The sequence below is a fragment of the Falco cherrug genome, chromosome Z (assembly GCF_023634085.1).
Source record: "Falco cherrug isolate bFalChe1 chromosome Z, bFalChe1.pri, whole genome shotgun sequence".
Lineage (NCBI taxonomy): Eukaryota > Metazoa > Chordata > Aves > Falconiformes > Falconidae > Falco > Falco cherrug.
This window is the reverse complement of record NC_073720.1, coordinates 64,311,949-64,325,283: the sequence shown is the minus strand read 5'-3', so window position 1 is coordinate 64,325,283 and position 13,335 is coordinate 64,311,949. Positions and strand designations below refer to the sequence as shown.

General features: G+C 42.3%; 1 protein-coding gene across 6 annotated transcripts in view; it reads right to left on the bottom strand.

Annotated features, from left to right (window-relative positions):
* The window catches only part of ZNF608 (zinc finger protein 608), an 86,509-nt gene that overhangs the window by 8,007 nt on the left and 65,167 nt on the right, over positions 1-13,335 (bottom strand). For all 6 annotated transcript variants that reach the window (XM_027811056.2, XM_055699542.1, XM_055699545.1 and 3 more), the window contains 2 exons: positions 3,349-3,436; positions 422-2,873 (listed from right to left, as the gene is read on the bottom strand). In XM_027811056.2, the coding sequence (XP_027666857.1) occupies positions 422-2,873; positions 3,349-3,436 (2,540 nt within the window). The remainder of the gene's footprint in view (positions 1-421; positions 2,874-3,348; positions 3,437-13,335) is intronic.

Here is a 13,335-nt window from a genome sequence, read left to right as displayed (position 1 = left end):
CATTTAACAAAAAAAAGAAACACTTCAAACCATATTTCAAATCTACTTTAAGTCCTCTCACAATGAAAGCCGCTTATTTTGCTTGAAATTTCTCATTTCTGAACTAAGCAAACTGCTTAGAATTTACATCTAAAAGAGAAATCTAATTCTGTTTTATTCATGCATGTAATTTAAAGTAGTCTATTCAGGTTTTAAGCCTGCATTCTGTCACCACCTTGCTAGATTACTTTTTTTTTTTCCAAACAGCTCATCTGAAAGGTCTATGGGTCTGTTCGCAGACTACAGTACTATCCAGCATGAAAAAAGGATGGTGGAGCTTGTTTGGCTGCAAAGGTAGAAGAACATAGCAGAATCAGGGACAAAATCTCAAATGACTTAAGGATAAATCAAGACACTCTTGTTCCATTTCCTGTGATCTCACCTGTTTAAATCTTGTGGTTGGATCAACTCCTGTTTGCTTCATGGAATCCATAACAGATTTCATCTCCACAGCCTCCTTTATAAGCTGGTGGTTTTCCATTTGTTTGGCTTTGAAACTGTCAGACTGAAGTTGCTGCTGGTGATTGGAAAGGAGCTGTGATTTGCTTGTCTCCTCACCTTTGTTAGCGACTGATGACCCTATTTTAGTGCTATTTTTACTGGACTCTGGAGTTGAAGGGGCTTTTGAAATAGTGGCAGATGGAATATTCTTCTGCTTATTGTCATCCTTCCCAATCTCCTTCAAGGGAGGGTCATTCTTCCTTTCACAGTCCCTTCCAGTTTGTGCCATTTTCTGTTCTGCTAGTCTCTGGTCCTCATAGTATTTTTCATACTGCTGCCTGTAAGCAGGGTTAGAGGCCATCAAGGACTTTTGGTCCATATAAAGCCCATAGGCATACTGTCCATAATAAAGTGACTGAGCAAGTGCAGGGTGTCTTTGTGTTATTACTGACTGATGTTGTGGCTGCAAATTAGAGGAAGTGCTTTCACTTTTCTTGGCATCTAATGGTTCTGCCTTCTCTTTCTTCTCAGCCTCTTCCTCAGTCTCTTTTTTGATCTTCAGTCCCTGTGGGGTACTGCTGTTCCCAGCTGCTGGGGCACTGACCTGTCCAGAGTGCATGTAACTTGGGGAATAATAAGGATCGTAGCCATGGTAATACGGAGAATGGGACTCTTTCACTTGAGCCGATTGTGCTGTGGTTGAAGAATGTCCTTTTACAACACCGTCCTTATTAGAAATAATATCCGACGGAGAGCTGGCCTTTGACCTCATGCCCTCTGACCTGCTGTCAGAGCCACCATCATCAGCCGCATCAGAAATATCCGAGTAAGCAGGGCTGTTGGTTTTAGCGGCCGCGCTATCTGCACCATTTTGTGTCAACACGTGCAGTGGCGCCATGGCAGATTGTCCATTCACCAAAGTGCTGCATTCCATCCTGGAGGCACTCCCTATGGAAGGGCTGGGCGCATTGTCTGTGAACGTGTAAACCTTATCAGCTTCAGCCTTAATACTTGCCATCCTGCTCTCTTGAGACTCTGACAGTCCATTAGCTAGCACTTCATTCTTGTTGAGATGGTCCTTTAAAAAATGTCCAGATAAGTCTTTCCCAGACCCTTTTGAATCCTCCAGCTTTCCCAGCTTAGAATCCATCTTGGGGCTTCCTGTCTCTTTGCCTTCTTTGTCCTTCAGCTTTCGCTTCTCCTTTTTCTTTTTGTCCTTGAGTGATGTGAGAGCTGGGTTTACAGTGCTTGGCTCTCCCATAATTGTGGGCTTTGGTTGAATAGGTTTTAGCGGAGGGCTCTTTGGTGTAGCCTGAACAATAGTAGTTGTCAAAGATGGAAGTCCCGGTATTGTCCCTGTAGTGGTGGTTGTGAAGGCTGTAGTAGGTATAGCTATTAATTGGGGAGGAGTCGGTGCTGGCGCTGGGGCAATGGGTCTGGCTGTTTTCAGTTTCGAAAGGTTTTTATCAACCTTGCAATTGTTCGCTTTCTTGCCTTTCTCACCCAAACTCTTCTTGTCGATTAACCCTTCAGCCTCCAATTTTGGCATTTCGGTTTGCAAATTGCCATCTGCTACCGAGCAATTATCCAGTGTTGCTGCCATATTAGAAATTACCGGAAGGCTGTTCAGCTCACTGTTCAGACCCTTCTTTTTGCCAGAATTCTTGCCAGTTTTGGAACTGATAACTGAACCAGGGCCATTGCTGGCCAGTTCCCTTTTTCCCTTGGGAGTCCCTGGGGTAGTGATGGAGGAAGGAGATGTTGGTGCTTTTAGTGGGTCAAAGCCTGGCAAACTTGTGCTTGGCTCACTGCATTCAAGTGCCACGTTACTCAATGCTTCCTCACAGTCTGAAATTTTGTCTTCACTGTCAGGCTCAAACTCTAGTTTGTTTTCTGGGTCTAAATGTGCATGAGCCTGATGGTAGCGCAGTCCATTAATGTGCTTGTACTTTTTGTTGCAGTTGGGATGAGGACAGTCAATCAGCACTGGAGAAGAGCAGCCTTGGTCCAAAAAAGTAGTCTCAGGTTTCCCCTGTGGGGTGGTAGGAGTGCTCCTAGAGTTAGTACGAACACGTTTTCCACATTTATTGTCCTCTGAACTGGAATTCAAATCTAGCTCCATTGGAGGCTTAGTTTTCCTCTTGTTTGTGGATGAAGGGCTGGCTTTGACTTCATCCATGGAGCAGTTAGGGGGTGTCCTGCGCCCACTTGAGTTAAGGCTGCCCCTCCTCCCCTTCCCATTGGCACCACCTCGATTCTTATTCTGAAGTCCTCTGGACTCTGCAAAACTCGCATCATTCCCAGGTACAGCTGCAGCTGCAGCGGACCTTGCCCGCTTTCCCCTGCCCCGTCCTCCACGCATTTCCAGGTCGCTTGTTGGTGATTCACAAAACCTATATAAACAACATCAGATTTCATCAGCAGGAGCTATGAACTGAATAAATACCAAACCACCACCACTTCACGACAGAAACTTCATACATGCTAAAGGAAAGATGCCCTTCTGCCAAATGAGAATGCTACAGTCTCAAACAGAAAGTCACTCAAAAAGGACAAAAATGGTAGGAACAAGACCACCTAATTTGAACAATGGAGAGAAAAGTTCTCCAAACTCACAGAAATGCATTTTTAAATGAATTGCCTTCTGATTGAATCCCATGTATTTCCCACTCTCTCTCAAAAACCCAAAACAAAAATAAGTAAAACCTCCCACCCCACAATGCAGTGTGGAACAGAGAATTACTCGTTTCACTGGTGCATGTTTTCAATTATAACCAGTTGGTTTTTATTAATCTCTGTACATTCTCTTGACAGAGATTGGGGGTGAAAATACAGCAGAGAAAAAACAGACTCAGAATGACTGCCTACCTAGGAGGGGCCCAGTCATGCTTTGTGCAGTCCAGCAGTGTTCCCACATAAGTCTTGTTCCTCCATGTAACATTTACCACTAGGACACCTACAGTGGGAGAAAAACAAAGTATTATCACAGTCAGAACAATAATTGGGGTAGGCTTTTTGTTTTGCTCTTTTTTCATATTTTTTTTCTTTTCTTCCCCACAAAATGAGAGCTGTATTCTCATCTGCTTTCAGATGCTGTGTTCTGTACTGTTCCTCTTCTGGTTTCAGTGACCTCAAGTTAAAGCCCACAGGGAAGACAGCAAACAACAAAGAACAAGGGTGTGTGTGCACATACGTATGTGTGTAAGGGAGTGTGTGCCTGTGTGCCAGTGTGTGTTATCAAGCTACAGCTGACAGAAGGAAATGAGTTTTGCCATGTCCTGCTGTAAAACAGCAACACTCACCTCTTAATTTTGCTATTATTGCACATAATTGCTTTCGCTTGGCAGCCAGCCAGCATAAACTAAGCACCAGTTACAGTGTTTAAATCAGTAGGTGACTGAGAAGAATCTGCTTTCCTTTGAACAATATGATAATGATGCTTCTATTTATTTGAAATTGCATATATCCAAGCACACGAACACACACACACACATACACATGTGTGCACTGCAAGTTTGTTCAGCAGATGTAGATGGAAACATGGGTTATTTGCTTTGCTTTTTCTTCTGTGGAAAGTGAGGGCTAGACAGGAAAATGCAACCATGCAGTGAAGCCAAGAGGAATCACAATAGAGAGAGATGGAAAGACGGATCCTTTACAAAATGTACTGTAATAAATCTACTGTAATTTAATTACTTTTCCACTTACAACTTTTATTAAATGTAAATTTGCCTGCCCACCTAAGGCAGACTTCTAGCTTTGGTTTATTCAAAGCATGGTAAGGATATCCTAAGTAACAATAAATGTGGGGGATACAATTCAAACGTTTTCAGGTTGCCCTCAAACACTTCTTCACATAATTCAGCATCATCTTTATGGATTAGCCAGTGTAATGACCCCTTTAATTCATCAACTTCTGCAGATAAACACAGGACTGTATTATTGAACCTGTCATCTCTTCTCATTAGAACACATGCTGAAATAAAAAATCTATTTTACCTAGCAAAGAAAGGCATGATGCAACATGTTTCCAATTTATGAGAGGTATGAAGACACTAACTTGCAGCTGCCAGCCTTGAGACTTCTTTTTCTTCTACGCTTCCCTTATTCTAGCTGTAGCGTTTCTATAATGGACATAATAATGGCATGATGCCAGAATGTTTCCAGCCAGTCTTTTACTTCGCCTTACTCTTGCGATTCCTGATTTTGAACTAAAACCATCATCTCCCCTGACCCCCCCCCCCCGCCCCCCCCCCCCCATTTTCTGCTGCACCAAGGTAAACACGCAACCAGCTGCGTATTTCCTCAGGGGCCTTTTAACAGCGGAGGAGTATTTGAAGCGTGGTTAGCAGAGGTACCAGGGAAGAAGGGAATTCCTTGACAATTCTCTGTTGCAGATTTGAAAATTACTCCCCATATGGTTTACGTCGCCATTACGATAAGGCGACCAGAATTCCACACGCCAGGGCGAACCCATCTGAGGGATATAAGGCAAACGGGCTCTTCCCGCCAGGGCCAGTGCCAGGCCCTGAGCACCTAGAAGGATTAGGGTTAAACCACTATGCCGTAATTCAGTGTCCTACGCAAACCTGGCTGCCGGGGCAGGGGGGGAGTGACCCCAAAAACCCACAAGGAACGACCCGCGCTTCACCCTGCCCGCCCCGGGACCGCGGCCTGGGCGGCGCGGGCGCAGCCGGGCCCGGGAGCCCGCCGGCAGCTCCGGCTCCTGATTGGCCGCTCCCGGCTCTGCGGCGCCTGCTGCCTGCCATTGGTGGCAGGGCCGGGGCGGGGCGGGGCGGGAGCGGCGCGGGCCGGGGCGGGGCGGGAGCGGCGCGGGCTGTGCCCGTGCCCGCCGGACAGGGGCGGGGGAGGCCCCGCAGCGCCCAGCGCGCCTTACGCGGGCACGGGCGGAGGGGTCCGGCCACCGGGAACCTGCCCCCGCGGACCAGGGCCCGGGGCGGCCCGCAGGGCTCCGCCGCGACTGACCCCCACCGGGGCAGCTCGGCCAGTGCCGCCGGGACGGAGGAGCTTCGAGCGGCCGACGCCGTTCCCCTCCTGTACAGGAATCGCGCCGCGCCAGGCTGCGGACCGGGAGGAGCGCACCGCAGGCCCGCGGGGGAGCACGTGCCACTGGAACTCCGGGTCCTGCAACACCAAGTGGTGTTCCCACCTTCCATGGTGTTCCCACCTGCCACTCGCAGCTACGGAGAGATGCTCAACAGGTGCCTCTCTGGTAACGGCCATGCTTTCCTTCCACCCTGACAGCGTCGGCGCCCGAGTGAAAATGAGGGGCGCGTCCCACCAGCAGGCCCTGCGGTGCCATGCAGCCCCATCCCCAGCAGCAGCGCGGTGGCTCCCTCCCGGCCATCCACTAGCATCTGTCCAGCCTTCCCCAGAAGATGCAAAGCATTGAGGGCTTTCTGACTGCCCACGGAGTGATTTGATTACAGAAGAATTAGCCACACCATTCGTTTCTCCCCAGCTAGCTCACATTTGGCCTTTTGTTAAAATGTCACTGTTAGGTTGTGCGGTGGTTTGGGTTTTCTTAAATCAAGGTGTATTTCTTAAGTAAGTCTCCACCTTCCTCAGTATTTGTAGTCATGCCTATCTCTACGAGCATTTTATTTATTTATTAATTTCTATAACAGACATAGGGATAGTCTGTTACCTATTGATAAGAAAAGATGGCAAAGTAGATGGCATGGAGTAGGTGTAACAATAAAATCCCCTGAAATCAATACACGTCAGCAATTCTTAAAAGACATTCAAATGACCTTCCAATGTAAGAAAGTCAATACCTCAAAAGCAAACACGAGTAAGTTCTTCCCTTAAAGTCAGTTACATTTAGCATCTCATTAAGTTTGTTAGTCTTAGCACAGGCCCCACTATGTAAGTAGGAGGGAAGATTAATATCCATGCTGCGTTAGAATAACTGTGGCAAGGAATAAATTTCCTTTCCCTAGTGAACAGTACATTACTCAGCCACAGGTTAAGATTCCAGAGAACTGGCAGTGAAGGTAGCTTATTTAATCTTCAAAGATTATCACAGGAACAGGTCAAGAGAATATAACATGGGAGGTAGGACTGACCCCAAAGGAAACATGCAACTGGAGGCTTACTAGACTAAAGCACTGGAAAATGAAAACAGAAATGAGAAAGGTTAAGTAGTCCACAATATACACTAGCTGCACTACTGAAGAGAACAGATTATGCTTGCTGCACCCAGTCAGCATATATTATTACAGGTCTCTGATCCAAAATATTGTCCTGGCACAGAGCTCAAGCTCAAAACAAGAACCTCTGCTGGGACTCGTCTGCGCTGCCACAGAGGCAGCACACCAACAGTACTACAGCAGTGTTCAGCTCACCTCCAAGTACTGCATCCAAGTACACTGGGCAACCAGTCATAGATACACTAACCCTTCTCTAAGTTGTTCCAACTCATCTCCTCTTTTAAGCATGTGTGTGCTGGGACATACCTGCCCACATACCCACTCCATCTTAAGAAGTAAGTAACATAGCACACACAGGATCAAACCTCACTGGGGCTGTGTCAAGCCATAAGAAGATCCTGTAACGATACTTCCCCTTACACTGGACTATACATCATGTAACAATCATTTTAGCATTGCCTGAACAAGAGTGAAAATCCAAACACTGTCAGAGGTCTGAGGAACTCCACAGGTTTCATACTTTCTGAATAAAGAGATGTATTTTCACCTTAAAAAAATCCCAAGAGGCTAAACTATTTAAAATAACTTACTGGAGAATGGGAGAAAAATTCAGATGCTCGTAATGCAGTGTACCTGAGAGTATCACAACTCTTAAGACTCCAATTCAGGAAACCTGGCCAAAAATATAATCCTGTTCATGTGAGGTTGGCTCAAACAACAGTGAATACATTTAGATTACATGCAAATGTTTCTTTCGTCACGTAAGGGTGTCAACTCAAAGAGTTTCACCAATTACCAGAGCACAGGTCACAAGTGTTGGGTGCAATTGAGAAAAAACTTATCACAAAGTGAGGGTGTAAATGTAATTTGGTTTATCATTCCATTTGCAAATTACATAACTATTCACAGTTACAGTATATCTGAAATTAACAGTATCCTCCACAGTCCTCAGTGTCAAATATCACAAATCAAAGCAGCCAAGAATAAGAAAAAAAAAAATTCAAAAGTTGCTACCCATGCAACTCTAGTGAACCTGTGTGTACAAATTACAAAATGGTGTCTAACACAAGAAAAGGGGTCATGTTACCTCAGAGTTTTACAGTTCATCTACACTAGTCAGTACCTTTTCTGCAGAAATCCATTATTAGTCAAGGCAGGATCATACACAAAACCTTTAATGCATGGCAAAGGTACACATAGGATGTTACCTAGTGCACACCACTGTTAATACAAGTCCCTCCTTTAACATCAAGGGGAATTTCATTAGCCTGTTAGGAGCAGCAAGAAAATATTCTGTATTTTGGTGCTTTCCTTCACGCTGCATGTACTGTTATAAGCTTTTTTCTTTACTTGTCACAGTCACAACCACAATGTTTATGGCAAAAAATTATCCAAAAGATAGGGAAAACATGCCTAGAGGAGCACAAAACCATTTTACATAAGCAGTTCAGATAGATATAATGGAATAATCTGCACAAAATAACGGTGACAATTTTACTTGGATTTTATTATGGAATGAAAGATCACATGTCACAAAAATAATTTGTAATAAAATCATTTTTAGAAATCTACAAAAAGCAGCAGTTTTTATGACTTCTATGGATACGATGCGTCTGTTCTCTTTCCTTTCCCCTCCCTTCCTTCATTTCAGTGACTGCATAATGAAGAGCAGAACTAAAATTGGCTATTTACTCTTAACTAAATTTACCAGATGAAATATCTCATCACAAATTGGAAATGAACTACCTAGGTTTGTTGTTCACTATTTGAAAAAAAGAACCATGCTCTTTCAAAGTCAGCCTAAAAATTGCAGATGTGCTGTTTTGACACAAAAACATCAAAATCACAAGGCATCCTCAGTACCAAGCCAGGCTACTATTCATGTCAGCTCCCGTTAACACTGCACTTCTAGCAGCCACATCAAGCTTGTAAGGGCCTAGTCAAACCTAACAGGATACACTCCTGCAGATGTTCCTTCATCTAAAAACCAAAAGACTGAAGGATCTAGTCTAAACCAGATATTAATCCTTTTGCGTTCCTGACTTGGTTTTCAGCAATGAACACAAGCCAATAATTTTTATGCTTTGTATTCAAAACTCCTAAAATGAGATCATGTGGTTAGGAATCAAATTATCACATTCGTATCTTAAATGCAGGCCCTAGTTTTTGAAAATACTGGCTTTAGAAAACAAACGCATTCAAATTCCAACATAAGTAGACATTACTCAATCAATCTGACTGGACAGCCTGACTCAATGTTTACAGCATAGGCTGCTATTGCGTTCAAATTAAAGCATTTGCTGCAAAATTCTGTTTTAGTTCAAGTTGATTATTTTCCCAGAAAACTCAAAAGACCAGTTATCTGAATGGGTGAATGGGTACACCTTCATTTTTGTAAAAAGAGCTGTTCTCTCTGTTCTTAGCAGAGAATCTGGCCAAAAGTATCTGCAAAATTCTGGAGAAAGTGCATCTGCACGAAGTCCTTCTGATCATTTGTGTAACTGATCTGTTGAAGAATATTTAAATGATCTTCTAAAACTAGGAATAATTTGACTGCCTTTCAGGCACCAAGTCACTTACATTTAAAAACTCACTAAGTTATGCTAAATGTTAAGCAGAGTCCTACTTGCTCAAAATTCCCATTCAGTTAACAGTTCTGCCTACTGTCTTTACTGTTCTGAATAAATTTTAAGGCAACTTTTGCTGATGCCAGAGGAAGATCTACTAAAGTATACTATGCTTTGTAGCAATTTTTATAAGATTACTTCTTAAAAGTTTAATATGACAAAGTCTTGTAGCAGTATTCCTGTGGCATAGCAGCTCTGCAAGGTTGAGATGCAATTCTCGGTATTTGAGAAGGCATCATATCATCACTTGATGTAACATTACAGGAAAATCAATTCCCCATATCTTTATGATCAGTGAAACCAGAAATGTTTTTGCAAACCAAATTCCATTCGCCTTTTGTCCGAGCCTTGCCAAGTACAAATAATACAGGCATGCCTGGGATACCCAAACCACGGCACATCTGTCACCAGTGAGTACACTGCCACCATGGATTAAGCACATTTTATTCTGCATCTGGCACTGCAAATTTTTTAATCCCACATATATCTATTTGGCATCACTGTTCTAACAGTAACTAAAGTATATGAAGTGCAAAAAGCTGCGAGACGAAAATCTATAACCTTAGGGTTATCTCAGGCTTTTTCATTGCAATTGGTGTAGTAAGAGCAGTATAACTCATTCACCACACCATCATCAATCCCAGATCTACATATACACCTGCAGTTCATCCAGGCATAAAAAACACAGAACAATGTTTATATTAGACTTTTAATGCAAATGGATTATTTCTCTCTGATTGCTTCCATCAAGGAAGTAATCAAAAATTAACAGTAAACACTATACGTATAAAGTCAAGTCTTCCACACCGAATGCTGATCTGGTAGACATGCAATTTATTTACTACTTTAATCACACTCTGTCTAGCATGGCACAAGAACTTAACTACATCTACAGCAGGTGCACATGTAACAGACATCAACACCAGAAAGCCTGACAAAGTAATGACTGTCAGGTGGCCTGGAAATGCAAGACTGGTGGCTTGGTTTTTTATTTCTTTTTTTGGTGGTTTAGGGTTTTTTTGTTTGTCTGTTTGTTTGTGTTTTTAAAGAGCTCTACTGCTGCACTGAATGTTTGAAAAGTCACTTAAACCACATCCTGTAACTAAATCATCTAGAGCACAGATCTGCAATTAGTCATTTTGGGAGCTGGCCTTTACCTAAACAAGTACTGTAGAGTAATGAAGCTGAGAAGATCGGATAGGATTGAGGAAAAGAAGCACAATGAAACACAGCTGGTACAGTCATAAACCTCCCAGACACTGAGCTGTGGTGTTAATACTTTATGAAAGCATAGTAAGTTTAAAGGTTAAAGGACTGAGAGGCTAAAGCCTGCTATTTTAGTCAATGTTGCTCTGCTGGTGGCTAAAGCAGGTTGGCATTACTCTAGCCACATAAACTACAGCAGCTTGTTCAACAGCGTAACAAACCAAATTCATATCCATGTGATTTCCAGTAAGTTCTGAGTAATGTCAACCTAAATGGATACTTTATTGAAATGGCATGTCCTTTCTTTCCCCCTTCATTATGAAGTCACCAGTACAATATAGCTAGACTAGCAACCACCATCCTAGCTTGAAAAAGCTCTGTTATACCTTTAGTAATATATGAACAAAACCTCTTATTCCCTGGATTTGCATTATATACTCCCATTTGCATTCCGAAAAGAAGCAGCAGTTGCACGGTGTGAAGCACCTCCAGAAGCCGTGGAACTGGGCCGTCAAGGAGACAACTTTTTCATCCCACCTAACAGTAACTGTAATATATTGTCTTAATCTAGAGGTTTATCCCAGAGCATATAGAAGAATAAACACTGAAATAGCTGAAGAAGGCCTGTTTCCCCATGAGCCCATGTGCTTAATACAGAAAAGAACACACAGCCACTTCCATCACTGTCACAGTTCCCACAGCCTTTGTTCTGAAGCCTGATGAGCTGTATTGATTTGGGAAAATCATTGAGCTTCTTGGAAAACTAGACTCTAGCTTATTCACCACCATCTATTTCTTTCTCATGAAGACAGTTGGTCAATATTCAGTTGAATGGTCAGCTAAAAGGAGCACTGGTTTCTTTTCTTTTCCTTGCCTCCCTAGTAACATCCTTTTGTAGCTTTAGTATAAAACAAAACAGCAGAAGACTTGTTGCTGAGGGTGACCTGAAATGGTAGTGCCTCTGGACAAAAATATGACTTTGAAATGCTAAAGGCAGGTTGGCTCTGGAAAACAGTGCAGCATCTAATCATAGAGCTTATGTCCCTTATCATTTATAATAACAATACCACTATAGTTTTTTCAGTGTATGTTTATTCTAAAGACAGTCTGCCTAACAAATAACCAATAAGCAAGATCTGGATGCAAATGGAAAGCTGAAAGAAAAATAAATGGTCCTAATCAAACAGAAGGTTAAATTTTGCACTCGTTAAAAAAGTAATAAAAGACTCAATGAAAACTGGGTAGTACCCCAGAAAGTACATCAGATTGAGTCTCAAATGGCTTGCAAGTTTATCTACAACTCAATAGTTCTGCAAAAATATGAACTACTTAGAACAGTAATTTTGAAAACTATGAAGCCACAGTGAACAAATAGCATTTTCTCTTGTCAGATTTATATCAAAGTGATTAGATTTTGGCAGGACTAGGACAATTTTTGGATAAATTGCTGTTACACCTCTTGAATGTCTGACCATGTTTGCACCGTTTACAGGAAAATGTGCAATTAATGTTATTATAAAATAACCATAGGTTTCTGACCTCCACAGTACAACTAAAGATTTGGTTTTGTACAAACCTTACCTTTCTCTGGCCAGAGTAACAGAACCCCTTCACTGTTCTACTGAAGCTGGAGAATAAAACTGCAGTCATACTTTATTTCAGCTGACACTAAAAATGCAAGTTGAAAATCATTTAACATCTGTGTGTTCTAAAGAAAACCAAATCTGTTCAGAAATAAAGTATTTTGTTTCTCACAGATTTTTTTTCTCTTTTACTTCAGTAATCATAACTGTGATTCACATAGCCCGACACTGAAAAATGTCACATAGTCTCAATTTTAGAAGAAGGAAATGCTGTTCTGTAATTCCCTTAATTTCCCACTCACTTCTTTTTAGCCCCTATATTGCTGCTTTGTGGAACACACGGGCACTCCTATACCTTATACTAGACTGAAAGAAAAAGAAGCCCCACAATCTACTGCGTTTGCTTGTACTCTAGGACCATATGTCACTTGAGATAAGCAACAGAACACAGGGCTTTTCAGCTCATCTGTCACACTCACTTCCTGCAGTTTATATTAATTACAGGATCTCTTCAGCTAGTTATTTCCCTCCTAAACTCTTTCTCCCTTAAAAGCAAGTAAATAGCAAAGCAAAACAAGACTGGAGTGTAGTGAAAAGTACCATCATTTAAATACAAGAAGCAAGGCCAGAAAGGGAAAACCAAAACCATTTTTTCTCACCCTGACAAGCATGCGGGAGTTCCTTTAATAGTTACCTGCCTCATTTCTATTCTTCATCTCAGACACTAGACCACAGAAATACTGTTTTCATCAGCAGACTGTTGAGAAACGGCTGCAGAAATAGGGAAGCTGGTATAAATTTATGTGTGTATGCATGTGTGTGTGTGCCTATAAAAAAGACTCTTAAGGAGCTCATACATTTTTTGTTTTCTTTCTAAGGTGAGTATTTGGACATCGCAACAGAAGTTTGTGTCCTAGCTCAGAACTCTGCTTATGTAGGAACAATTCACTTGGAGAGTAAAACCCAAGCAAATAACAGATGACAAAATGCACCTATAAACCTTCAGGTGTCTTTGGTGATTAGTTCCCCAGTGCTCTACATCATGATAAAGAGCTGCCAGGTGGACACAGTGGTACAATTATTTATCAAACAGTAAAGCAGCTAATGAAACATAAAGGAAGGGAAGACAGAAGAGAGAGAATTTGTGGAAAAGAAACAGCATGGATGAAGAAACAATTCCAAGCCCTAACTATGAAAATGCTTCCAAATCTGTAGACTGCAGATACCAGAATTGCAGTCAAGCCAGGCAGACAATTCTGTTCAACC